Genomic DNA, 24,895 nt, shown 5'->3' with positions numbered 1-24,895 from the left:
AAAAAGGCTAAGGAAAGGTCAGAAAACATTCAGCCATGCTGCCACCCTTGTGAGGTCACAAAAGGAGAGTGCATCTTTTGAAATGTATTGAAAACCTTTGGGATAACTATATTTAATTTTCTCTATTTCTGTTTGTCAGAAAAATTACAAAATAAAAAAAGAATTACAAACATAACAACAACTGTATAAGTTCTGGTTTAAAGATAACTTAGCCGTGTTATGTGTCTTGCAAAATTCTTATTTCACAAATGACTAAAGAGATTCTGACTTTTTACTTCAACAACATTTAGTTTAATTGTGAAAGTACAAACAAAATTAAGACTGCTTTTCTATGCTTAAAACATTGTGTAAAAATAGGGTATGCCTATTACAATAAAATATTTCTTACATTTATTTGTTATGCGCCATAGTAGTATAATAACAGAACATGATAATAACATAAATGTCACTATAAGGAGAGAACATTTCCAGATGTGATATAAAAATGTATTTCTACATTTTGTCATGTTTGGACAGTACACACATAATCCAATACAGGTACATTTGACACTTAAAGCAGATGTAAAGACTTAACGATTAAATAATGTGTTAATATTCACTGCTTGCATTTATACTCTGATATTTTCCACAATCCACTGAGGAAGATAAAACAGGTGATAGGTTTATCAGTATATCTAGTAGAATACTGAACCTGAATTACTGTGAATAGGTGAAACTCCTATCAAAGTCATTCAATCACTAACAACAAAATCCTGTTGTCTGGTCACAAAAAACGGTGTGATGATGCGCACGCTGTTAAATTCTGATACAATGAGCTTTTGTATTGTGCCACAACATCTATGCAATATTAAAAAGCCTTGATGTGTCAGGCCGGGTGCAGTCTCAGAGTTCACTCACTCAACACAGATTCGGTCCTGGGAATGAGAAGGCCTGGAGAATTGCGGGGGAGGCAGAACTTTCTGAAGCTGCTCGTGTGTGTGTGTCTGTGTGTGTTTCATCACATATTGAGTTTTCATCCCAGAATAAGTCTATGTAGCATAGGGTAAAGCGTCCCTTAGCCTAAGGTGCAGCAAAAAACAAATAAGGAAATTAAGATAGGACTAGTGAAATTTGACTTGTGAATTTGTCCCAAAATATGTGTTCATGAAAAACTACTAAAGATTTTGTAATTACGTGAAAAATAATTCTTTACCTGAGGGCTTAAAGGCTGTTAGTTGCACCACCTGAAATGAAAGAGTTGTGCTATGATATCAATAAAATATTTTTTTTTATATAATAATAGAACCAGACTAATTAATAATAATAAACAAATAAACAGATAATTATAAACAAATTATTATTGTTATAATTAAATACTTGATTATTGTTATATTCAAAATAAAAATATTATTTGACTACTATATATTGTTTTCAGCTAACCTGATTTCCATTGGCAGCTTTTAATGAGACAGTGTTGTCCTCTTTAAAGCGTTCTGAAACAGAAAGAGTAAATTATGTTCCCTTTCTGTCGGTCTCTCGACGTTGTGTCGAGAACGACAGATGGGACAGATGGGGTTCGCCCTTGAGAACCAATCAACTCTGACTACTATAGAAAAGGCCAATGAAATTTGGCGAATGCAATTTGCATGCCGGGCTCCGCCCCCGGAAATCCGGTATAAAAGGAGGCCGGCGTGCAGCATTCACTTACCTTTTGTTCTTCAGAGCCATCGCTCATGAGTACAACTCAGGATTCAATCCTCTACAACTACACGCTGGTGCTACGACGTGTTACAGCGGATCGTCCCTTCCTGCAGCGACCTTCCCCTGGGCGTCTCGGCGGTTCCGGAGGTGTTAGAGATTTTTTCTAAAAGTCCTTTTCAGGACTGACTGAGCATTCTCCAGCGCGGCATGTCCCGCTGTTCTCTTGGGTGCGGCACCCTCATCGAGGAGGGGGATGGACACGATCGCTGCATTAGGTGTCTGGGCGTCCAGCACACTGAAGCAGCGTTCGTTGACACATCTGCCTGCACTGCGGGCAGATTGTCATTCAGAAGTTGCGGTCACGGGTGGCTGTCTTCCTACGGGAACCAGCCACCATTTCGTCTGCTACCCGGGCTGTGACATCTGTGGCTACGGCCCCGATGACCACCCACGTTAGCAGCGTTAGTGATACGGGGAACTCTGCGAACGTAAACCCGCCAGCCAAGTGCTCACGGGCCGATCGCACCCCGATTCGCTCTTCTGAACGTTCCCCAACCGGCGGTGGCATACCGTCCGGATCCTCACGCACACACTCGGAAACGATGTGTGACGTAGATGAGATGTCGCTCGCAGCATCGGAGGGAGACTGGCATCCGACTCTGCCGAATCCAAACTCCACCCCCAGCGGTCGAGTTCAGGAGGAAGCAGAAGTGATGTCATCCGTGCTAACCCGGGGATACGTGGTTCCCGAGGTCGGTGCGCGGTGCAAACCGCGCCCACCCCGGGTGCCATGTTTTTCCCGGAGGTGCATGAGGAGCTGTGTAAAACTTGGAACGCTCCACTCACGGACCGTTCCAGTGAAACCAGCTCCGGCTCCCTTACTTCCCTCGATGGTGAGGCAGCCAAGGACTGCGTCGAGATCCCCCGGGTGGAACGTCCGCCTGCGGTGCACCTGTGCCGCGGACGGCTACCACCTGGGGGGGGATCGACCACTCCTACCGTCCAAAGCACGTAAGACTTCGGCATCACTGGTGTCGAAAGCTTGCGAGGTTGCGGGCCAGGCTGCCTCCTCTCTCTATGCCTTGGCCATCCTGCAGGTCCGCCAGGCCAGGGCGTTGAGAGGGCTCCACGAGGGTAAGGCCGACCCGGGTATAATGCAGGATCTCCGTGCCACCGCTGACAGCGCTCTACGGGCGACTAAGGCGGCGGCACGGGCCCTGGGTCGGACGATGTCCACGGTAGTGGTCCAGGAGAGACACCCCCGGCTATACCTTGTGCAGAAGAGTGACAGCAAGGAAGTCCGCTTTCTTGATGCACTCATCTCGCAGGGTGGGTTGTTGGTAACACCGTCGAGGACTGCGCTCAGCAGTTTTTTGACGGCGAAGCAGACAGTGGCAATTAACCACATTTTTTTCACGCCGCGACTCGGCCGCCTACAGGCCTCCGAGATCTCACGTGACGTCTGCTTCCCTGCAACCCAGGACCCTTTCGACATCGGCTCCGGTTCCTGTGCCCCCACAGGCGGCACCCCGGAAGCAGAGGTCGAGGGGGAAACCTCCACCCCGTCAGCAACCTCCTCGCGAGAAGGGACACTGACGGGAAGACCCCAGGGAGAACAACATCGGGCCCGAACCTTCACAGCCACGGCTCTGATCGGTCGGTACGGGACGACTCCTGCCTCGTCACCAAAGCCGGGCCCTTGTTAGGGCTTGGCGCCCACTTACTCACTGAGTTTTCTGTTCTCCCCGGGTTTACTTGCAGCCGATCGCACACTCCACTGGACTGTGCTCGGCGAACCGACCTCACACCCTGGCGAGGCGTGAGGTCGTACACATACGACAGCCGTCACCACTCTCAAACCGACAGTGCGTGCCGTTGTCCCGCCAGGCAGGTAAGCAGGCGGAGCAAAAACCTTCCCTCCGGGGACTCCCCGCGACATGGTTAGCTCTGCCAGCCGACGAACCACCCCCCGTGGGAATGATGAAGCAGACCGTCCCCTTGGTCACCCTGTCACAGTCCCTGGGAGCTCGAGAGCTGCCCACACTGTCTCGCTGGCTAATGAGGGCGGTCCGTCTTGGTTACTCGATCCAGTTCGCCAGAGACTCACCCAAGTTTCGGGGCATCATCTCTCCCTCTGTCAGAGGCAGGGACGCCTCCGTACTTCGGGTAGAGGTCACCACCCTTCTGGCAAAACAGGCATCGAGTTCGTCCCTCAAAACCAAGATGTTCAGTGGGTCACCACCCGCACTTCATCGTTCCCAAGAAAGACGGCGGGTTGCCCCCAAAGGCTGCGTACCCTGAACAGAGCACCTTCACAAGCTGCCATTCAGGGTGCTCTCACAGAGGCGCGTCCTGACATCTATGAGGTGTCAGGATTGGTTCGTGGCAATCGACCTGAAGGACGCTTACTTTCATGTCTCGATCCTCCTCGACACCGGCCGTTCCCACGGTTCGCGTGCGAGAGGCGGGCATATCAGTACAGAGTCCTCCCTTTCGGTCTGTCCCTGACCGCCCTTTCTCCCTGAGAGGAGGAAGGCGAGCGGGTACTAAACTATCTCAGCGACTGGCCTATCTTGGCACACTCGCGAGATCTGTTATGTACACAAAGGGACCTGGTGCTCCGGCACCTAGGTCGATTGGGACTCCAGGTCAACCAAGAGAGGGGCAAGCTCTCCCCAGTGCAGAGCATCCTCTTTCTCGGTATGGAACTCAACTCTGTCACCATGTCGGCACACCTGTCCGCAGTTGTGCCCAACCAGTGTTGAACTGTCTGAAATGAACATTTTAGGCAGACAGCGGTCCCCCTGAAACAATTCAGAGGCTCCTGGGACACATGGCGTCCTCGCGGGCTAATACCCCTCGAGTTGATGCACATGACACCGCTCCAACACTGGTTTCAGAGTCGAGTTCCGAGGAGAGCGTGGCACACCGGCAGCAGGCGCATGGTGATGCCGCCCTGCTGCCGACGCACCATAACCCCTAGTCTTTATGACTTTTTCGACGGACTCAGGTCCCTCTGAGCAGGTTATGAGGCAGGTCGTGGTGACGACTGAAGTCTCCCTGCAGGGGTGCGGTGTAGTGTGCAACGGGCACGCAGGTGGGGTGTTGGACGAACCCCCGCCTGCGCTGGCATATCAATTGCCAAGAGTTGTGGGCTATGCTACTTGCACTGAGCAGGCTACGGCCTCTCGTGCGAGACATACACGTGCTGTTCCGAGGACAGCACTATAGCTGTAGCGAATACAGATCGTCAGGGTGGCGTTCGCACACAGCAGCTAAACACAACTTGCTCGACGCCTCCTCCGGTGGAGTCAACAGGTGACTCGTTCCCTGCAGGCCACACACCCCGGGCAAACTGAACTAGACAGCCGACGTGCTTTCTCGCCAGTTTATGCCTCGTGGAGAGTGGCGACTCCACCCCCGTGCAGTCCAGCTCATTTGGAGGCTGTTCGGGTAGGCCCAGGTAAAACCTGTTCACCTCCCGTAACACCACCATTTGCCCGCTTGATAGTCCCTGCCCTCGGCACGGATATCCTTGCGCACAGCTGGCCGCGGGATGGGCGGAAGCACACCTTCCCCCCCGGAGCCTTCTTGTACAGACTCTGTGCAAGGTCAGGGAGCAGGAGCACCAAGTGTTATTGGTTACACCACACCGGTCTAACCGCACTTGGCCTCAGAGCCGATGCTCTGGACAGCGACTCCCCCTGAACCATTCCCCTGACAGAGGACCTGCTCTCTCAGGGGAAGGACACGTTCTGGCATCCCAGATCAGACCTCTGGAACACCCATGTCTGGTCTCTAGACGGGACGAGAAGATCCTAAGATGGCTACTCCCCCTATACGGCTGAGACCATCACCCAGGCTAGGGCCCCATCTACTAGGCGGTTACACGCCTCTAGACGGTGCCTCTTCTCGTCCTGGTGTCTTTCTCAACGAGAAAGACCCACTGAGGTGCTTGATCAGGATTGTGTTCCCCTCCTCACGAGACTGGAGACTAACATCTCCCTTCCACACTGAAAGTGTATGTAGTCGCTATTGCCACTCATCACGACTCAGTCGGTGGAAAGTTTCTAGGGCAACACGACCTGGTCACCAGGTTCCTAAGCAGCGAGAGGGCGGAATCCGCCTCATCTCCGCTCCATACCCTCTTGGGACCCTAAGTGGTCCTGGGGAGCCTCAGGGCCCCCCAAAGAGCCCCTCGGAGGTTCCGATCTTCCTCATAGAGTAAGACGGCCCTCCTGACGGCGCTCACTTCCTTCAAGAGGGTAGGGGACCACAGAGCATCCTCCGTGTCCCTGGATTGCCTTAAACTCGGCCCTGGAAACTCTCACGTTATCTTGAGACCCAGGCCCGGGTGCGTGCCCAAGAAGTTCCCACTACTCCCTCCGGGGCCAAGTGGTGAACTTGCAGGCGCTCCCCATAGGGGAGGAAGACCCAACCCGATTAGTGTTGTGTCCAGTACGTACTGGACCGCACGCAGAGCTCTGAAGCTCTGACCAGCTCCGTGTCTGTTGGAGGACAGCAGAAGGGGAAGGCTGTCTCCAAACAGAGGCTGGCGCACTGGGTCGTGGACGCCGTTACGACGGCATTCCGATCTCAGAATCTCCCATGCCCATTGGCAGTGAGGGCTCACTCCACACGGAGTTTAGCCACCTCCTGGACACTGGCAGAAGCGCCTCTCTAGCAGACATCTGTAGAGCTGCGGGTTGGGCTATGCCCAAACACCTTCGCAAGGGTTAACAACCTTCGCGTAAACCCGGTGTCAGCCCACGTCCTGCGTGGCGACATGTAGGACTGGCATCCGGGGGGGCGTATGCCTGCGAAAGCACCTTTCCACCCTCTAACAGGTTGGGTCAGTGTGCTATTTACCTTTTCTTCTTACCCGAACACATCGCTAAGAAACTGGTACCTCACCAGCCTCCCTTCTTACCCAGACACTGGTTAAGAATAGGCATTCCATCCATCACCAAACAAGCACCCCCTGGGGGCTGGCTGGGCAGAGCAGCCTTCCCCCTTAGGCCGGGATACCATGTGAGCTATCACAGATAGCTCTAACCGGACCTAGTGCTACCGGACGTCTGTAACACCCCCTCCGTGGGCTGTTCCGTCTGATGTATCCTCATGAGAATGGTTCCCACTCCTGGTAACCCATGAGCTTCCCCAGGTGGGCCTCCACCTCGCGGTTAACTACTCAGTCCGCACGTTCCATGCGTTCTCCTCCAAGGACGAGACCATACCTATATCCACCATATTCCTCCCCACGGGTAGGAGGTGGCCTCTGTAGCGCTTCTCTGATTAAGAGTCGAGCTTACCCGGTGTAAACTGATCTGGACGGCCTCTCGCCTATAGAGAGCTAAGGCCCCGTCCGTGAAAGTTACCGGTCAGGGCTGTACCCATCTTTCTCCAAGAAAGCTCTGGAACCCCCCGACCACCACACTGGAAGGTTACAGTCTCACGAAAGCTTCGAGATGACACGCCCAGGCTTGTTACCGTCGCTTCGCTAGAGATTGTGACGCGATACAGCGTTGTGGCGTTTTCCATAGGCAACCCCATCTGTCGTTCTCGACACAACGTCGAGAGACCGACAGAAAGGGAACGTCTTGGTTACGTATGTAACCTCAGTTCCCTGATGGAGGGAACGAGACGTTGTGTCCCTTATGCCACGAACACGTATCGTATTCTGCTGCAGTTTGAGAGGTCTCAGGCTCTTCAGAACAAAGGTAAGTGAATGCTGCACGCCGGCCTCCTTTTATACCGGATTTCCGGGGGCGGAGCCCGGCATGCAAATTGCATTCGCCAAATTTCATTGGCCTTTTCTATAGTAGTCAGAGTTGATTGGTTCTCAAGGGCGAACCCCATCTGTCCCATCTGTCGTTCTCGACACAACGTCTCGTTCCCTCCATCAGGGAACTGAGGTTACATACGTAACCAAGACGGTATATGATGTGCAGATAATAGCAAACAAATTGCTTTTCCAAAATAATATTTATATGACAAATATAACCAGACACATACATACCGTTTTTGAAGACAAGAGATCTGCTCATGGGAGTTGAGCTTTCACTGTTGTCTGGGCTTGAATGAGTTTGTTGACTGTGTACCCATGATTCACTGGGGGATTTCTGAGAGGGCATGAAGCTGGTAGGCTGAGAGCAGTTCTTCAACAAGAAGAGATATCAAAAGTGAGACCAATAATCAGAGGAACACGTTATCATAAAAACTGTGTAATAAAGGTCTTACTGTAAACGATAAAGCTTTTCGTTTCTCCTGAATTCTTTTTATTGCATTTCGCACCTACAATATTAAGACAATTATAAGGTTACCGTTTTTTAAGGAAGATATGTAGTGTTCATTTACAAGTAACATTTAAACAGTCATACCTCACTGTTGTACACGGCATAGACCAGGAAAATGTACAGACCCTAGAGAAATTAAATGTTTAGTTAAATGATAACTAAACATGACAAAGATATCTGTGTTTTGCAAAAAAGAATTGTCTGCCAGCTTAGACAGTTTCACTCTTGTATGATGTTTATGCTTTTGTTACACTACTCAAACAATGTTTGCAGAGACTGTTAAATCCCATTAATGTTAGAAGTGCTATTTTTTATTGTCAAAAAGTATTATAAGTATCGAAAAATGTATGATATGACTGAAAAATGTATTCATCTTGAAAAATAACAGAACACAAGGGTTAACTGTGTAAGAATACATTGACCAAAATTATTCTCAACGCTCATATTACTTAGTTTTTTGTGTTTATTTATCAAGAATCATTTTGTTCACTTTTGCCAAATGTATATTTAAATGAATATGTCTGGTGTATATTTCAGATTATGTCAGGTTAAATATCCAGGTTAAAAGTGGATTTGGGGATGGAGGGGGGATGCAGTAATATTATGTCCAAAAAAATATGAATGAATGGAAGAACCCTGTGTGTATCAAAATTGGTACACATCTGAAACAGAGTGACTGATGCGGCCTGCCTGAATTTATTTGATGCTCTATTTATAAAACCTTGCTCTAGTTGACCATTGACTCAATTTGGAAATTGACACAACATCATACAATTAAAAATTTTGAACTTAAATTTTTTTTTTGCAGGACAAGTTGAAAAGTCTCATATTACACTCAGTATATCACACTAGGCCAACAGAATCTTTCCGCAGAACAGATTCTCCATAAAACATTCATGACAGATTTGCCCCGGCTAATTATATGGGGAGAGTTTCCGTCCAGTGGTGAATCCAGTCCATGAATCTCTCTCTATCTCTCTTGGTATGTGTGTGTACTCCATTTTCCAATCTATCTTCTCTTTATCTCATTCTTAGACAAAAACTATAAATCTACATTAACAAGCTCTGGGTGGGAGAACGACTCTCATTCATTATGTGAGAGGAAGGAAGACTTTGCGAGTAAAGAAAAACACAAGAGAACTGCACATGCAACCAAAATGAGAGATAAAGTTAAAGAAAGACGTTTCATTTCTGAAATGTAATGTATTACCTGAAAACCATTGAGTATGATGAAGATATAAGCCAGAACCACAGATAAGTGTACCAACACTCCAACCAGCCACGTCAAACCTAATACTGGCAATAAGATCAACACTGGCCGTGTCGCTGCCCTACGCGCGCACACACACACATGGAAATACACAATTATCACAAGTATTGATAACTCAGGGTGAGATTTTCATAACAGTGCTGTAGAGATAAAGCTGGATTGGCTTTCTCTCTTAGTTTAGCTCGCTAGTCATACAAATGTCTGTACAGATCTTCAACGCCAACAGGAAAAACAAATGTCTGTGGACAGAACTGCACAGTTGCATCATATCATTTCAAGACCAGGTGGCCGAGACACATGCGATGTGAAAGAGAAACACTCAGACAGATAACAACAAAACTATTGGTCAGTTATGTCATCTGTTATAACGAAATTAATCTGACTAGCTGACAGTTTACTGATCTTTCTCATTTTAACCTTTAAAAAGTAAGAAATAATCACCAGGTAAGATCAAGTGTATGAAGTTTGGAATCAGAACTGGGCGTCAGCATTTTTGCCTTGCGACGTGCGCTGGCCACTGTTACCATAACAACACGAAAAAGAACAACAGCATTGACCTGAAAAAATAACCAAATCGTACATGAGAAACCGTTGATTTATATTATACATTTTATACATCTTTGCTTGCACTCCACATGTTTGATCTTCTGTGAAAAACATTCCTTTCAGGACCACCTTTCCGAAATTCTATCCGAGGAATAGTACACCCAAATATGAAATGATTCTTGCATGTCTTTTCTGTAGCTCAGTGATAAGAGCATTGCGTTAACAAAGCAAGGTAGTGGGTTTGATCCCAGGGTATTGCAAATACCTTTGTATAAATGTAAAGGATAATGCAATGTAAGCATCTGGCAAATCCATAAATGTAATGTAAATTTCTCATGAGAAAATATGCGTTTGGCAATTAGTCACAAGGCATGAGAGAACCAATGAGATTTAATGTAGTTAATGCACAGCCACGTATAAACTTAGCGTAAAGTTCTGTATGTTGCATGACGTATCAATCTCTAAATATGCTTTAAATATGAATTGTATTCTCCAACAAACCAATTGTTTTGTTTCCGCAAATATTTATTAACCCAGTGAGTCATGAGACAATTTTCATATTTTGGTGAACTATGCCTTTAATTACCTGAAACTTTGTGCTGCTGTCCCTTTAAGAAATACAACTTCACATGTGAAACAAGCCACAAAGCTCAAGCACTGATTTATTAAAATATTTGAATATTTTAAAAGATGTTATTTAGCATTCAGACTACATTTGGACCTCAATGTTCCTGAATTCTAAGTCATTCTCAGGAACCGCATACTTACAGACACGACAAACAGCACAGGTCCGGCAAAAGCCCAAATAACAGCCGACTTCACATTCAGCCAGCAGTATTCCTCTGCCTTGTAATGGTCCAAAGTAACTGCCAAGGTTACAACTACTATAACAACAGGCAGCCCTAAGAAAGACAAAACAGACCAAATGCATGAGAAGAGGATTAATAAGAGAATTAATGAGATGATACACACACGCATGCAGACTTCTCACCCCAACCCAGCGCATAATAGAGCTTCATTCTCCTCTCCTCACTGATGTTAACAGAGACGACTTTACTCCACAGCAGTAAACCCTCCACCAGCATCCAGCAGAAAGATGACAGAAAAAACAGGTGTAGGAGGACTGTCACCAACCAACAGGCTACCTGCATGAAACCAACACACGTGCACAAATGCTTGCCATGAGTTTCATTGTAAAAAATGAAATATTCTCCCAAAAAGTGTAATAAAGTCACTTTTTAAAGTTAATTGAAAATCTTGTTTATTTCGTATTTATAAGATAATACATTAAACAATTTATCGTTTTAAGTATATTTAGTTATTTTAGACTAATCATGTAGCTAACAAAGATTTTACAGTGTTAAAATGTGTCCAAATGTTTTCCCAACTTGCCAAACATTGACATTTGAACACACAATTTGATATTAAGCATAACGTTTGAAAATTACTAACATGCATTGCAGCATGTACAGTTCTGTGATTATAACTAAAAATAATAACAAAAAATACAATATTTATAACGGATTACTGTATTCATTTTTGCTGGCTTTATTTATGGCGTTGTTGTGAATGTTAGTTTGCTTTTGTATTTAGAGTTGCTTTTTTACTTTATGAGGTTTGCTTACACTGTAAAAAAAGCACGTAGAAAAGAGAACATTGACATTTGACACGTTTTCCATTTTTTTATTGTCTATTTGCAGTCTTTTTCTGTAATTTGGAGGGGTTTTTCCCGATAAAAAAACAGAAATTGTCCACCAGCTGGGGCACCAGAAATATACTGTAAAATTACAAATAATATTTAGAAGTAATAATAATTATATAAAAGTATTTTTTGGATGTTTTGGATGTAAAATTACAGTAAAATCACATTGTACATCACATTGACATTGTACTTGTAAAAAATAACAGCAAAATTCTGTAAAAGTGTTTTTACTTTGACTGTTGTTAGTTTTGAAGAGATATCGGTTTCTACTTAGAAGGTGATAATCTAATTCCAAATAACTTCCATGTCTAAAACCCATTATAAATATTGAATATAGATAAAATATGTATACATGCCAAATAAGAACATGTAAAAACATATTTTTACTTCTTTTAACAAGTTTTTAAGCTTTAAAAATACACATCTTTAATAATGTTTCAGAAATATGTTGTCATTTTTTCTACATTTTCAAAGGAATTTCTGTTAATATTTTTGTTAATCAACATTTTGTTGACCCAGTACTCAAAAACCAATGTTGGGATGGTTGAAATACATCAATATATCAGAGAATATTTAAAGATCACACCTGATCTTCAGCAGCCCAGTCACTGAATATTAGGAGTAACTGAGACACAGCCAGAGCCACTATTAGGTTTTTGTGAACAGTAGTGCGATCTGACTTCGGAACACTAGAGGGAGACAGAGAGAAATAGATAGTATGGTTCCCAAGGATGAGATGTTGGATATGAAAGCAGCATTATCCAGTAAAATATGTATAATAATAATTATCAACACCTCTAATCATGAGTTAAGAGATCACAGATACACTCAAGGAGCCACAAAAGTGAAGAAAAAAAAAACTTACCCAAGAGCAACAAAGAGAATAAATGTGAAGGTGAGTCCACAGAGAGACACACCAGAAGCAATGAAACTGAAAATCTGAATGCTTATATTATGCCTTTCTTCCTACAACACACACAAACAGTATCTCAGTTTACAGAGATCATCATGGTCACATATGTCATTTAAAATTGAATTGAAAAGACATTTTAAATTGTATTTCAAACGCGATGCAGAACCGTGCCTTAAAATCGAGGAAGCAGAAACAAAATGGATGGAAATTTTAGAAAATGTTGCGTAGTCATTTTCATTCATATGAACTGTGATAAATAGAAACTTTTGTGTGTGGTATTTGTATGTTAGTTAATTTATGAATACAAAAAGTTTTTGGAAATTGAGCTAAATAATAATTAAAACGCAAACAATAAGGGCCCTAGATGGGTGTTAAAATGCCAGTCAGTGTATTTCATTATATTTAATAATTACATTTTATTTTATTGACCTTTAAATCCAATCCTGCTGACTGAAATTATAACTATTACCAGAAAGAAGCAATATATTTATGTTGGCAACGTCACAGAACTGATATTTTGAAGTCAAGTACAGCTCTTGTATAGTCAAATTGGGAAATCTTCAAACATGAGCTTACAAATCACAGAACAAGTATATCATACATTTTGTTTCGGACTCTCTAAGACTATATGTATATCAAACACCTTTACCTCAACATCTTCGATCTGTAACAGCAAGGCAAAGTTTGTGGTGTGGTTACAGTAACAGGTAGTAGAGTTATTCTGAGACAAAATTTTGAAACAGCCCTTTTTTGACCAACCGCCCCCCTGTCTGAGGTGTAAAACCAAAGAAACAAGATTTAGCCTATACAGGAAAAATACATAACAAAAAAGAGAATAAAAATGTACAAATAAATCAATTAAAATCTCTTACGTCAAATTAAAATCCCAAAATGCACAGATTATGTCCTTTGAGGTTTCCTAGTGAAAGAATAAGGGAGACACTGTAGCATAAAAAGCATAAAGAAAGTATTTTAAAAGAAACAAATATTTCATAATGCGTTCTCTAAAAAAACAGTCATGTAGCGCCCATTACAATAATATCTGAGTTGTTTTGTTAATGGTTTACAGTGGATGTAAATACAGTATATAAAAAACTGAAATGTCTGAATACCTCAGTTATATGCTGAAGCGTGAACTGTACAGCAATGCTGACATGCTCTCCATCTCTCAACACTGTACTGGAGATGATGGATGAACCCAAGACCATTCTAAAATACAATACAGAGTTTGTCAAATGAAAGATGACAATGTTTTCAAGCAATTCTCCGTTTATTGTAGAATGACCATGTCTTACTTCAGAGAACCATCAGTGGCTGTAGGAGGAAGAGTAGTGTTTTGCTGGATGTCAGAGAAACATTTGACAGAGTTGTACCATGTATTCAACAAAGTCACTTTTCTGTAGCCTAAACAAGAACAACACATACGCATCAAAAGAAGAAAATTGCACACGGTTTTAATACACCGCCACAGTGTCACAATGCCAGAAACTATCATGGACGTTTTTGTTTCAGTCACCAGCTGGCTGTAACTCTCCACATCACTCGGACTGGCATATCTCACTAAATTACCCATAACCATTTGCTGGACTCTTCTATATCGATGATTACATTCACTTGTGTCTCATTTATCTCCTGTCCGATGGCGCTCTCACCTGGGCTCTGTCTCCCCTTCTCGGGTTGACACATTTCTCGCATGTATTCTCCCCACTGATGAGACCATGTTAGTGTCTCCACATGCACCTCCTCTAGCGGTAGGATTAGGTCTCCATAACACACTTTTTTCAAGAGGAGAGCTGTGTTTCCCCAGTATTACGGCACTGGATGGCGCCTCCCTTTTAGGGGCGAACGCCTCCGTCCGTGATGAATGTCAGATCAATCTTCTTAGTATGACCACTACTGTTCCAACAGGAAGAATACATCTCGCTGTAGCGCTGACTTGTGACTCGATAGTCTAGTCAGTGTTGCTCTGCTTGAGGTTTTGATACAGTTCAGTACCTTGGCATGTAAAGATAGGTCCTCAGTCTGTCTCTCAACACAACGTTGAGAGACCAACTGAAAGGGAACGTCTTGGTTACAACTGTAACCTCCGTTCCCTGATGGAGGGAACAAGACGTTGTTACTATGGCAATTAATTTGCTCGTCACACGTGTTCGTTATTTAGTTTATTTGGTTGTCGGTTGTCTATTATGAACACTGTTACGTCGCCTTTTTGCATCTTAATAGATAAAGGTAAAAAAACCTTGGATTGCAGTCCTTAAAGGGGGCTTGAACCTCAAAGGGGGCTGTGGATATGGCAGTAATTCACATTGCCTACACAAGGTTCAAGTAAACCTTAAAACCGTAAATGTTTCCATAATTTTGGGTAGACGAGAGATCTCTCAATCCTTCATTCGATTCAGAGCTTTTGGATTTTTCCAATCTGGACAAAATCAAACTGAATGATTATTTATCAAATTGATTTGGGATACATGATCCATTTGCAGTGTTGCAGTACAAATGAAAGATTATCAGTTTATAATGACTTTAGGAGTTTACAATGCATTTATTTGAATGTGGTTTTAAATATCCCTACCATTGTTATGAAGTTCCTTCATATCTTTAATAGAGATGCAGTCACCATTTCCCACATCTGACCCACAAAATGCTGAAATACCAGAGACTTCGGACAGAATAGTCTGCTGGATCTGCAGCTCTGGAAAACAGATGCCAACATACATATGTTTTGCTCTTGACTTGGGTGTTTGTTTGTCGCTTCATGTATTCATGGCTGTATAACTCACTGATATTTGTGCTGTTTATCTGCACAATGTCCGTGTCATTCATCAGCAGAGAGTTGAGGTTTGTCACCATGCGGTCTACATTCTGTATCACAGCCATTGGCCCCTTAACTACCTAAAGTCCAGCACAAACAGAATTGTTATTAAAGTTAATACTTTTACCCCTCATTTTTAAATGATTTATAAGCAAGTTAATATACAGAAAAGCTTTGTTCTTTCACCTCTTTGATGCTATTCCATGTGGCATTGTCTTGGTTAAGAAGTGAATCTGCCAGGTTAATGAAGCTCTGACCGAGTCTCTCAGCATCACGCCAGCTCTTGTTTGCTGTGCTCGGCAGGTTTGCAGCACGAGAGAGAACATGCATCAGAGAAATGATGTCCCTGCCCTCTAGGCCTTTCGGTTCCTTCGACACAGCCTGCTCAGATATGTTTAAAAGGCGCAAAACTGAGGTCCAGTTCTGTCCATCTACAGTGTCAGAGAACAGATCATCTGGAGACTGACAGAAGCAGGACACAAGGTTAGATCAAATAACAGAGAGAAAATTACTTCATTATACATTTTTCAAATATTCTGGTTTAACAAGAAGATATTTTGTTAATATCGCATTGTGCTTGTGTGTGTGGGTGGGGGGTAGTGTATACCATCCCAAGGTTCATGAGATGTTGCATGAAGGAGCTCGGATTGGACTTCATAGACTGTTTGACTTCTTTCATCTTTACATAGCATTCTGTGGAACAGAGAAAGCTGTCAGTCTCAATAACTACACCAAAACATGCAACCTGAGTTATCTTTAAACCCCACACATACAAACCTTTTCTAAATTTGCAGATGAAAGGATGTATGTCTGTACATGGGGGGTATCTGTCCTCATGGTGACCATCAGAGAAAAAAAGTACACATTCCTCATTCTGCGGAGGTTCTGTGGAAACAAAGGAAGATTATATCCACTGCAAGCCAACAGAGACTTTGATTACAAGTAAGATCATTTCTACACCCAATACAATCCAAAGTAGTTCACCAAAAATGTGAAAATGCTGTCATCGTTTACTTACCCTTAAGTTATTTCAAACCTGTAGTTCTTTGTTCGGTTGAACACAAAGGAAGATATTTTGATGAATGTGGGAAACCAAACCAAATTGGGCACCATTGACTAGTGGATTTTCCCTAGTAGTCAATTGGGCTTCAGAACTGTTTAACATTCTTCGAAGTATCTTACTTTGATATGAGATTTACACAGGTTTGGAACAACTTGAGGGCGAGTAAAAATGACAAAAATGTAATTTTTGGATGAACTATCGTTTTAAGCCACGTGAAACAAAATATTGAATCAAGTGATTTAATTTATTTAACCATGCAGATGCACCCTATTTCAACCCTTTCATGATTGATTGTTGGATTATTAATGACAGGTAATAGATGGAAAGTTAAATGAATAGATGAAGAATGACATCAAAGCAAAGAGACAGGTTGCATAATCTGAAAACCACACCGACCGGGGGGAAAACAATCTTTTAACAATTCAATTTTCACTTCCTTTGGTGGGGATGTAAGACGTCATTGTGCATATAAATCCCACAAATAATGCAACATGGGCACAAATGTCTAACATCATTGTTTGGGGATTCGTTCACGGAGTAATTACTTACCAGGTAACACATTTTTTAATAAAGTTTGAGAAAGTTGTCGGAGGCAAGGTGGTGGTAAAATTGATATCAAGCGACCATAGTGTATTCTCTTTATAGCATCGTGTTAGCTTTTCACTTCATTTATCTGTAATTAGGCTTCAAAAATAGCAAATATTGTGAGATTATCTTGATAGGCAAAATGTGTAAACATCATGAACATTTGTTAGTCACAGATCTTATTTTTTGCGATCTTCCAAAAGTCTATGGGAAAAATGCATAGGCTTTCGGTCGGGGGAACCAGCGTGCCGCTTACTTCCTGGTTAGCCTACAAAAATACGTCTTCTTTGAGCCACTCTATAGTGATAGTGACTCAACAGTAGACTACTGCTTTCAAAATGCTCTTGCGATACTGTGATGTCATGAGCAACACACCTCTAATTCCTATATCACTAAGGGAAATCAAGGGTGTTTTTTATTGTTGACAGGTGATGGCGTGATGCAACGAGGAAGGATGTTACACTGGTTAAAATATACAATTTCTCTATCAACATCTGTTAAAGACATTTAAGATAATGTTGTGAACAAAGTATACACAACTGTGCTAGTGTTTTTGGGGATATTTCAAAGCAAAATGCCCACGTTGATGATAAATACTCTGTGGTTACTCTGCTAGATCACCATTGTGAACCTGAGGGAAACTGACTTCACGTTACTTCTAAAAGTACTTTAAAATACCATTTGATAAAAGGCGGGAAGAAAAGGTCCGAAAGCTTTTGTTTAAAGGATTCATGACATGTAGGACGTAGTGGTATCATTTATAACATCCAAGCAAGTTTCATATTTCATATAATCTGTTTTCGGAGAAACGTCTGAATAGCAGATGTCACTAAGGAGATTCTGGTGATGGATGAGTAGATGAATGAATGGATGGATGAGTCAATATAACAAATGATTATTCAGTTCACCTAGACAGTCGAGCGTGGCCGACACATTCTTAACAGACGGATGGACAGTCAAGTTCCAGTCCTCCCACCTAAAGATCGCTCTGTGATTGGTCAACTGTGAGCACGTTTCCAGCTCCTTCACCTCCTTCAACTCCAAAGCTCCGTCCCAAATGTTAAGATCAGTCAAGTTCCCTACAAACGGCTCTGTGAAAGTTCCACCAAAGGAATCCTGGTCCTGCCCCACTATAAATATTCCTTGTCCATGAATGTCCTGAGGATTGGCTGCCCCTGTCCCTGAATCGCTCTCCTTTCCATCCACATAAATAGCCCAAAATGTATCATTTCTGCGCCATGTGACGCATACATGGTGCCAGTTTTCGTCAAGCGGCAGCTCGGCTTTGTAAGCGGGATGTTCTCCTTTAATGAGAAGCGCCAGTCGAACCTTTTTTGCAGGTTTATTTGGTCTTGACTCTTCTACCTGTCCGCGCAGCTGGAATTCATTGGTGAAAACGGGCGAGGCGTATGAGAAGACAGTGGAGATGTTCTCGTGCCGGGGGTCCCACTGAACACGCGCGCAAATGCTCACCGCTGACAGCGCTGGGAAAGACGCATTCACACGAGCAAAGCCATCCTTGAACTTAAAGGATAAACCTGGGAGGACCGTTTCTGTTAAGGTTACACAATATAGACAGGTTATTCATTTATTTCATTTAGGGGCTTTACGAAAGATACGACTCGTCGATTGACCTATAATCAAACAGAGTATCAACAGAGACACATTACAGTAAACACTGTTGTAAGCTTGAGTCAAGCACACTACAGAATCTTACTTTTCTTGACCTGACTGTGCTTTTGTTTTTTTGTGTTTACGCCACGAAACCAAACAGGGCCTGTCAGGTTGTGTTTGGTGAGCAGCTCCTGGGCTCCTTCCTTGTCATCTTTGAGCATTGTGAGTTCACCAAACTGACCATTGCATTTTTTCTGAGCATTTTCAAAACCTAAAGGTGCGTTCACAAGCTGGTACACTGAATGTCTGTGGAGCAGAAGATTTGAGTCTGGAGTATCTGAAACAGATTGTGTAAAGAATGAATTGATATTCATGGAAAGAATTGAGTTAGTACAATGTCAATGACAAATTGACTTATGTTGGAAATACATGTAATACTCTAATATCTAAATCTCTCTGGCACTAAGTAAGACTTATATAAGATTCTGCTGCTTCAAATAAATTATGTTTTTATTTTACCTCCAAATGTAGATTCACTTAACAGATGCTACATTTTCCCTTAAAGGGATTTTTCATGGCTAAATAAAAACTCTGCCATTCAAAACCTGTGTTTGATGCTTTTTTTGAAGATATTTTGAGAAATACAGTGGTTTTGTGTCCATACAATGAAAGTCAGTTGGGTCCAATGTTGTATGGTTACACATTCTTCGAAATATCTACTTTTGAGTTCAGCACAATAAATAATCATTCAGGCTAACAATGATATGAGGTTTAATAAATGGTTTTGGGATGAACCTTTCCTTTAAAAAACAACAAAGAGTACAACTTTGGAAATCATATCACTGTGCTTCAAGATTTTAAGATTTTGCTTTCTGCACTAAGTTTCTAGTAGAGCTATGATTGGTCTCTCCATCATCAGCTATGAAATATAAAATTGCAGACTTACTGTATGTTGGAAATCAGCTTACATTTCCCATAAGACGTATAGGCTCAAATTATAACTCAATATCATGAGAAAACTGTTGTAAATTGTGACGAGGTAAGGAAACAGTTCTCAACACTGATTCTTTTTTTTACTCTATAACCAACCTGATCTCACAGGATTTGTAACTGTTTTTCGAGGTGGCTAATTCGCATGAAATGTTAAACTGTGAATCGTACAAAAAAGCACATTTAGAAAAAAGCAAAGATGAAGCCCAATCCCTAAACATGCCAATAAACTTAACGACAAAGCGAATCGTACTAATATATACGATTGAGATTGTACAAATTCATACAAATTAGCTCAAATTAGCCACATTGTAAAATAGATACATTTTTACTGTGGGATGGCATTACAATAACTGATCTTTATTTATTTTTAACAATAAAAAATACATCAAATACATAATATCAAAACTCATCGAAATATTATCGGTCAGTTGTAACACTACAAGCGTAAATATAAAAAGAAAGTACAACATTTACTCACCCAGATATCCACATTCTCCCTTCTTTGAGTTTTCACACATGCCCACGATCTTTATTGTAAAACATGCATAGAAGGAAAACACCAAAGTAGTTGTAATTTTTAAATAAATGAATAAAGTAATTATTGATTTTATAGATTAAAAGACTTCAAGGATCAAGAATGTAAGAATCAAACATTACCATTGCATTGGCCAAAATTACTCCAAAGAGCAATTTGGACATCTTCACATCTAGACAAAGCAGGATAGTTGCTTTTAATAATGACATGTACATTTCAAAACAAAAAATGACACCACATTGATCTTCCTTGTTTTAAAGGAAAGCAGAATTGTAGTCAATCAGTCTAGTGTTCCTCTATTCTAAGTTCCTTATTCTATTGAATGTAAAATGTAATTGTTATCAACCAGGTGTCACAATACCCAATATAAACTATTTTATCTTTATAGTTGTAGTATCAAGGATAAAAGATGTAACTTACATGTGTATTTAGAGTTTGCCATGTGATGATCTTCAGGGGACCAGGCATCCATACGTTTGTTTGAAGTGTGTTTTTACTTGAATAACACAGATGCAGGTGGGTTTTCATTTGCATGTGCGATTTAGTTACTGTGCATGTAACTCAGCATGTTGGCTTATACAGTTTTCATCCATCATCCATATCCAAATCTGTCTCATCCAGGTTGAGCTGCTCTTTCTCTCCAGTGTGTGTCTGTGAGTCTGGGAAGGAGGTGAGCACAGACCCCCTCGTAGATGTCCAGCCCACCAGCTTGGTCGTCATTTTGCCACTCCGCTTTGTAATGCAAATGGCTCTCATTTATCAAAGCAGACTTCTTATGCAAGCAGTGTGAAAGTTGGCCCACCGAGTTCATCGAGAACAGTGTGAGACCTTTGCATACCTCCTATTTATGCCCATAAGTGGCATAACTTCACATATACACATACACTTTAAGTGCAGAATTATTAAAAATAAAAACTTAATTTCAACCAAATGAATATATATGCAAATTGTGTTATTCATCTTCTACTAACGAGTGTAATTGCCAACTGAAGGTTTGTTTAACCTTTTTCTTGTATGTTGCTTTGAAAGCCTGTTTGCTGTGTTTTCTGTCTCCAAACATTTGTGTCCTGGTGGACGCTTCATCAGAGAGCACAACAAAAGCAGTGACATCACTAATGCACAGTGTACACCAGGGTGTCAAAGCAAGGCTGCTATTAGTATTCACTGTAGGGAGGATCTCACATCAGTCTATAGATTGTGGCCTCAACACCAGCTAGGAGGTCAAACCAAATGAACTGTGTCGTCTTCACAAGCACCACACAGAATATAAAACTGAAAAGTTAAATGTGTGCTTTATTCTTTTAATGTCATTTAAAAATAATATTTATGTATTGTAGGCCTAGTATCATATTTACACATAAACGCACACACAAAATAAAACTAAACTAAACTAAACAAAACCAAAAATTGTATTCTGTCATCATTTACTCGCCCTCAAGTTGTTCTAAATCCTTACAAATTATTTTGTTCTGATGAACGCAAAGAAAGATATTTGGAAGAATGCTTGTAACCAAACTGTTCTTTGCCACCATTGTGGTGACCACTACAGTGGTCAATGGTGGCCAAGAACGGTGTGGTTACAAGCATTCTTCCAAATATCTTTCTCTGTTTTTATCAGAACAATGTATACAGATTTGAAAAAACAAATTTTGGTGAACTTTCTTTTAATTAAATAAAAAGTAAAACCAAATGAAGGCATCCGTAGTCTTTCAGGACATCAGGAATCATCCATTCAGAATTCCAACAGAATTCCCCTTCTACATAATTTATGACTCCCCGGTGTCTTAACAAAAGCTCACGGACCACAGTGACCACACACTTGCCTTCTGAATGTTGGCTAAGTTCCTCAACCTTCCTCTCCAGACTAGCTCCTGCAAAGCAGATATGCCAAGCAGGGGACCAGAATAACAGTCATCATAATATTATTGAAAGAACATCAGATGAGCACTTACAAATACAGCTAGGAAAATGTAATTCACTGAGGAACATGAGCACATTATTTTAAAATGAAATAGCCAACATGTGTAAATTTACCTCTTTATATTTCTTCCTTCTTCTTTCTTTCTTTCTTTCTTTCTTTCTATCTTTACTGAATGAAGGCCTACTAATCTGTACACTTTCTATTTCACTTAATGGTTCACCTTCACATACAATGTCATGGACGTATGGGAAAAGTGCCATTGTTCAAAGCTGAAAAATCTGAAGCTGGCAGCCATACTGCACTGAGTAACTTATAAGTTACAGGTTTAAGACCGACTCACTTAATGCTCCAGAGTGTACAAGACAGCGCAATGAATCCAGTGTCATAAAACGCAACACGGCTTGGGCCTTAAATGAGTATTACTGTTTTAGTGGGAGGAGGAGAAGTTCAGGAATTTTCCAAAGGGAACCCAGAGCAACAGACAACCGCAGTGAGAATAAAAGCAGAGAGGTGCCTTTTAAACACTTGCTTTGTCCTGGCAGATGCTCAATCACTTACTAACCAGCTGATTGGTGCTTCTCTAAAACGACTCTGAACCCACATCCATGTGTAGAGGTTCAAATGAATTATGGGAGTTTTAATTTAATTAATTGGATAACTTGTATTTGCTCTGAGCTTGCACTCTTATTGTTCACAGTTTTTCATGAGTTTCCTTTGACATGAATGAGAATACGTTGACATGAAGCTACCATAAGTGATTTGTTCTTGGAAAGATATAAATTGACTTTCGGTTTACAATATTTTATATCTTGGCAAATATGAGACTATGTTTAATAAACTTTAAGAGACACAATAAAGAATCTTTTTTCCAAGAAAGAGAATATTTAATCACCTCAATTTGCTCTCCACTTAATGACATTTTTGTCAGAAATATTTGAGTGATCTATTTTTTTTAAATATTAAATTATATTATATAAATAAAACAAATAGATATTAGCCACTAGCCAGACCAATCAACCAACACAGAACGGAGGTTAACTTCAGGCCAGGCGTGTGCGTCCGATAAAACCGTTTAGTAGACACTTTTACAGATGAGACAGCTTTTGTCTAAAACCTAAGTATTAAGTATTTAAGTAAAACACTTCACAGAACAAGTCATGGAACAAAACCTTTACGTTGTACACGTGACATGAAGTATCAAAAGGTTTGAGTGGAAAACCCCTACAAAAAACAAATCAACAAATCACGTCTCCTTTTCCAGTAAGTCCCTCCCTTTTGCTTCAGATCTATCCACATCCCACATACGGCCAGCTGCCCCCTTTGAATCAGCCCTCACCCATCATGTTCTCAGACCCAACAAAAGCATACAGACATTTATCTTGCTCCCCTCAACATAATACTTCAATTCAGTGACAAGCCCTTCCTCCTCCTCTTCTTCGCATCCACCGTAGCCTGTCGCCGCCGTCGCCTGTTACACATTTCCATGGTAACATTCGATTTCTTTGAATGGCATGACAACGTCAAATAGTATTCTGGCTTACAACAGAGGAGAGACAAATGCCCTATGGCCTACACGAGAGGTAGAGAATCTTCCCAGAAGAACCCGAAATGAAGATTTATAATATATGTTGAAAATACAGCACATGGTGGTTAGGGATGTTTTGAAGCTGGTAATGTTTTATGTATTAAACTGGTGAACTTTATATTGGAGAATGTAACCGTCTATATTTCATATCACGACATGAGATCTTTAAAGAAGGAACATATTGACGCGAATTGCGGAAAGGCATCGCTTGTACACTCCAAACCCTCTCTATTGCTTTTTAGAGCTTGAAAGGAACAAACACAACATCATTATATAATTTAGCTTATAAAATAAATGTGCTTCTTTATTTCTTTTTTTACCATGGAAAAGTAAAAGGTGGCATTTGGGATTTTGCCTAATAACCTAATAAGGTTTTCTGAAAGGCTTCTGCGGCTTATCAGGACAAGAGATGTCCCACATTTCATTGTCTTCTTATTTATCACAACTTTCATAGGCCTACATTATGACCAAAAACACATGATATGGATCATTTAAATAAAATCAAGGTGACAGGTGGAAATGTGGAGATGGAATGTTGACCTATTTACAAACATTCCTATCAAACACTTTGTTCGTGGCATGTTTGTCAAGCCCTATCTGGGCACAGCAGACACGCTTTATGACCGCGCTTGCTCTTGACCATTAGTGTGGCACTCTGACGGCCAGCAAATCACCATAGAGACGCTCTTTTAGAAGGTCTGCCATAAATGCTGTGGGCGTCAGTTGAGACAATAGAGGTGATGGGGGGAATCTGGACCAATCAGACGATGCCTGAGGTGTGCAGATTCTGATCATGTGAACGATTTGTCCTAACTGACCCTACACTTAGAAGGCCTATAACACAAAGCGAGATGGACAAACTCTGGGTTGCAGAGTAAGTTTCAGGTTGACTAAACCAGAAAAACCCAAGCTGGTTTAGATCAGGTTCAGCTGTCGCTAAAGCTTGTTATAAACATTCTGTGTCAACTCAGGTTTGATCCAAGTGTGACACGTGCGGGAAACAGCCAATCACACGGAACGCATCATCAGTTGAAAGAATCCATGAAAGAAATCTCCTGAATTAAAACTCATTTACCAGGCAGGCATAAACACTGGTGCAGTGAAAGTTTGAGAAGACAACTACTGACTATTTCAATGCAAGCGAATCAATTGAATTGTATTGTTTTATAGGTTTACAAAAAGATCAAATGAAAACACGTATGCTAACTTAACTTTAAAAAGCTTTATATACTGAAGTTTGTATATACGTACAGTGTATAGTTATATTAATTTAAATGCTTGGTTTATTATGAATTGATTAATATTGATCAACTCATGTAATAATGATACGAGTTATATGAATTATACGTAATAATCAGCAATAAAAAATATATTAAACAA

At 41.7% G+C, this 24,895-nt stretch overlaps 1 protein-coding gene across 1 annotated transcript; it reads right to left on the bottom strand.

Annotated features, from left to right (window-relative positions):
- Positions 1–354: 354 nt before the first annotated feature.
- adgrd2 (adhesion G protein-coupled receptor D2) lies at positions 355–20,640 on the bottom strand. Its single transcript, XM_056772853.1, has 26 exons — positions 20,430–20,640; positions 20,132–20,181; positions 19,953–20,001; positions 18,585–18,818; positions 17,776–18,420; positions 15,997–16,104; positions 15,827–15,912; positions 15,406–15,681; positions 15,188–15,299; positions 14,980–15,099; positions 13,703–13,811; positions 13,520–13,616; positions 13,280–13,326; positions 13,057–13,177; positions 12,360–12,460; positions 12,081–12,183; positions 10,784–10,937; positions 10,561–10,694; positions 9,688–9,803; positions 9,187–9,307; positions 8,061–8,102; positions 7,921–7,974; positions 7,700–7,838; positions 1,420–1,472; positions 1,193–1,223; positions 355–1,059 (listed from the first exon to the last, which is right to left on the bottom strand). Exons 1-26 carry the CDS (start codon positions 20,479–20,481, stop codon positions 1,055–1,057), a joined length of 3,159 nt encoding a protein of 1,052 aa, XP_056628831.1. The 5' UTR covers positions 20,482–20,640; the 3' UTR covers positions 355–1,054.
- Between the last annotated feature and the right edge of the window lie 4,255 nt (positions 20,641–24,895).

This window comes from Triplophysa dalaica, chromosome 18 (assembly GCF_015846415.1).
Source record: "Triplophysa dalaica isolate WHDGS20190420 chromosome 18, ASM1584641v1, whole genome shotgun sequence".
Taxonomy (NCBI): Eukaryota; Metazoa; Chordata; class Actinopteri; order Cypriniformes; family Nemacheilidae; genus Triplophysa; species Triplophysa dalaica.
This window is presented reverse-complemented; position numbering and strand designations above follow the sequence as displayed.

Bases quoted from the DNA above. Each gene is read 5' to 3' on its own strand.
- adgrd2 (XM_056772853.1), bottom strand. From the start codon at position 20,481: ATGGATGCCTGGTCCCCTGAAGATCATCACATGGCAAACTCTAAATAC. The intron at 15,100-15,187 runs GTGAGTTATACA...TCTGTTTTCCAG, and splicing joins GATAAACAGCACAAATATCA to AGCTGCAGATCCAGCAGACT. The intron at 10,695-10,783 runs GTGAGAAGTCTG...TGTCTTTCTTAG, and splicing joins CTATTATGCGCTGGGTTGGG to GGCTGCCTGTTGTTATAGTA.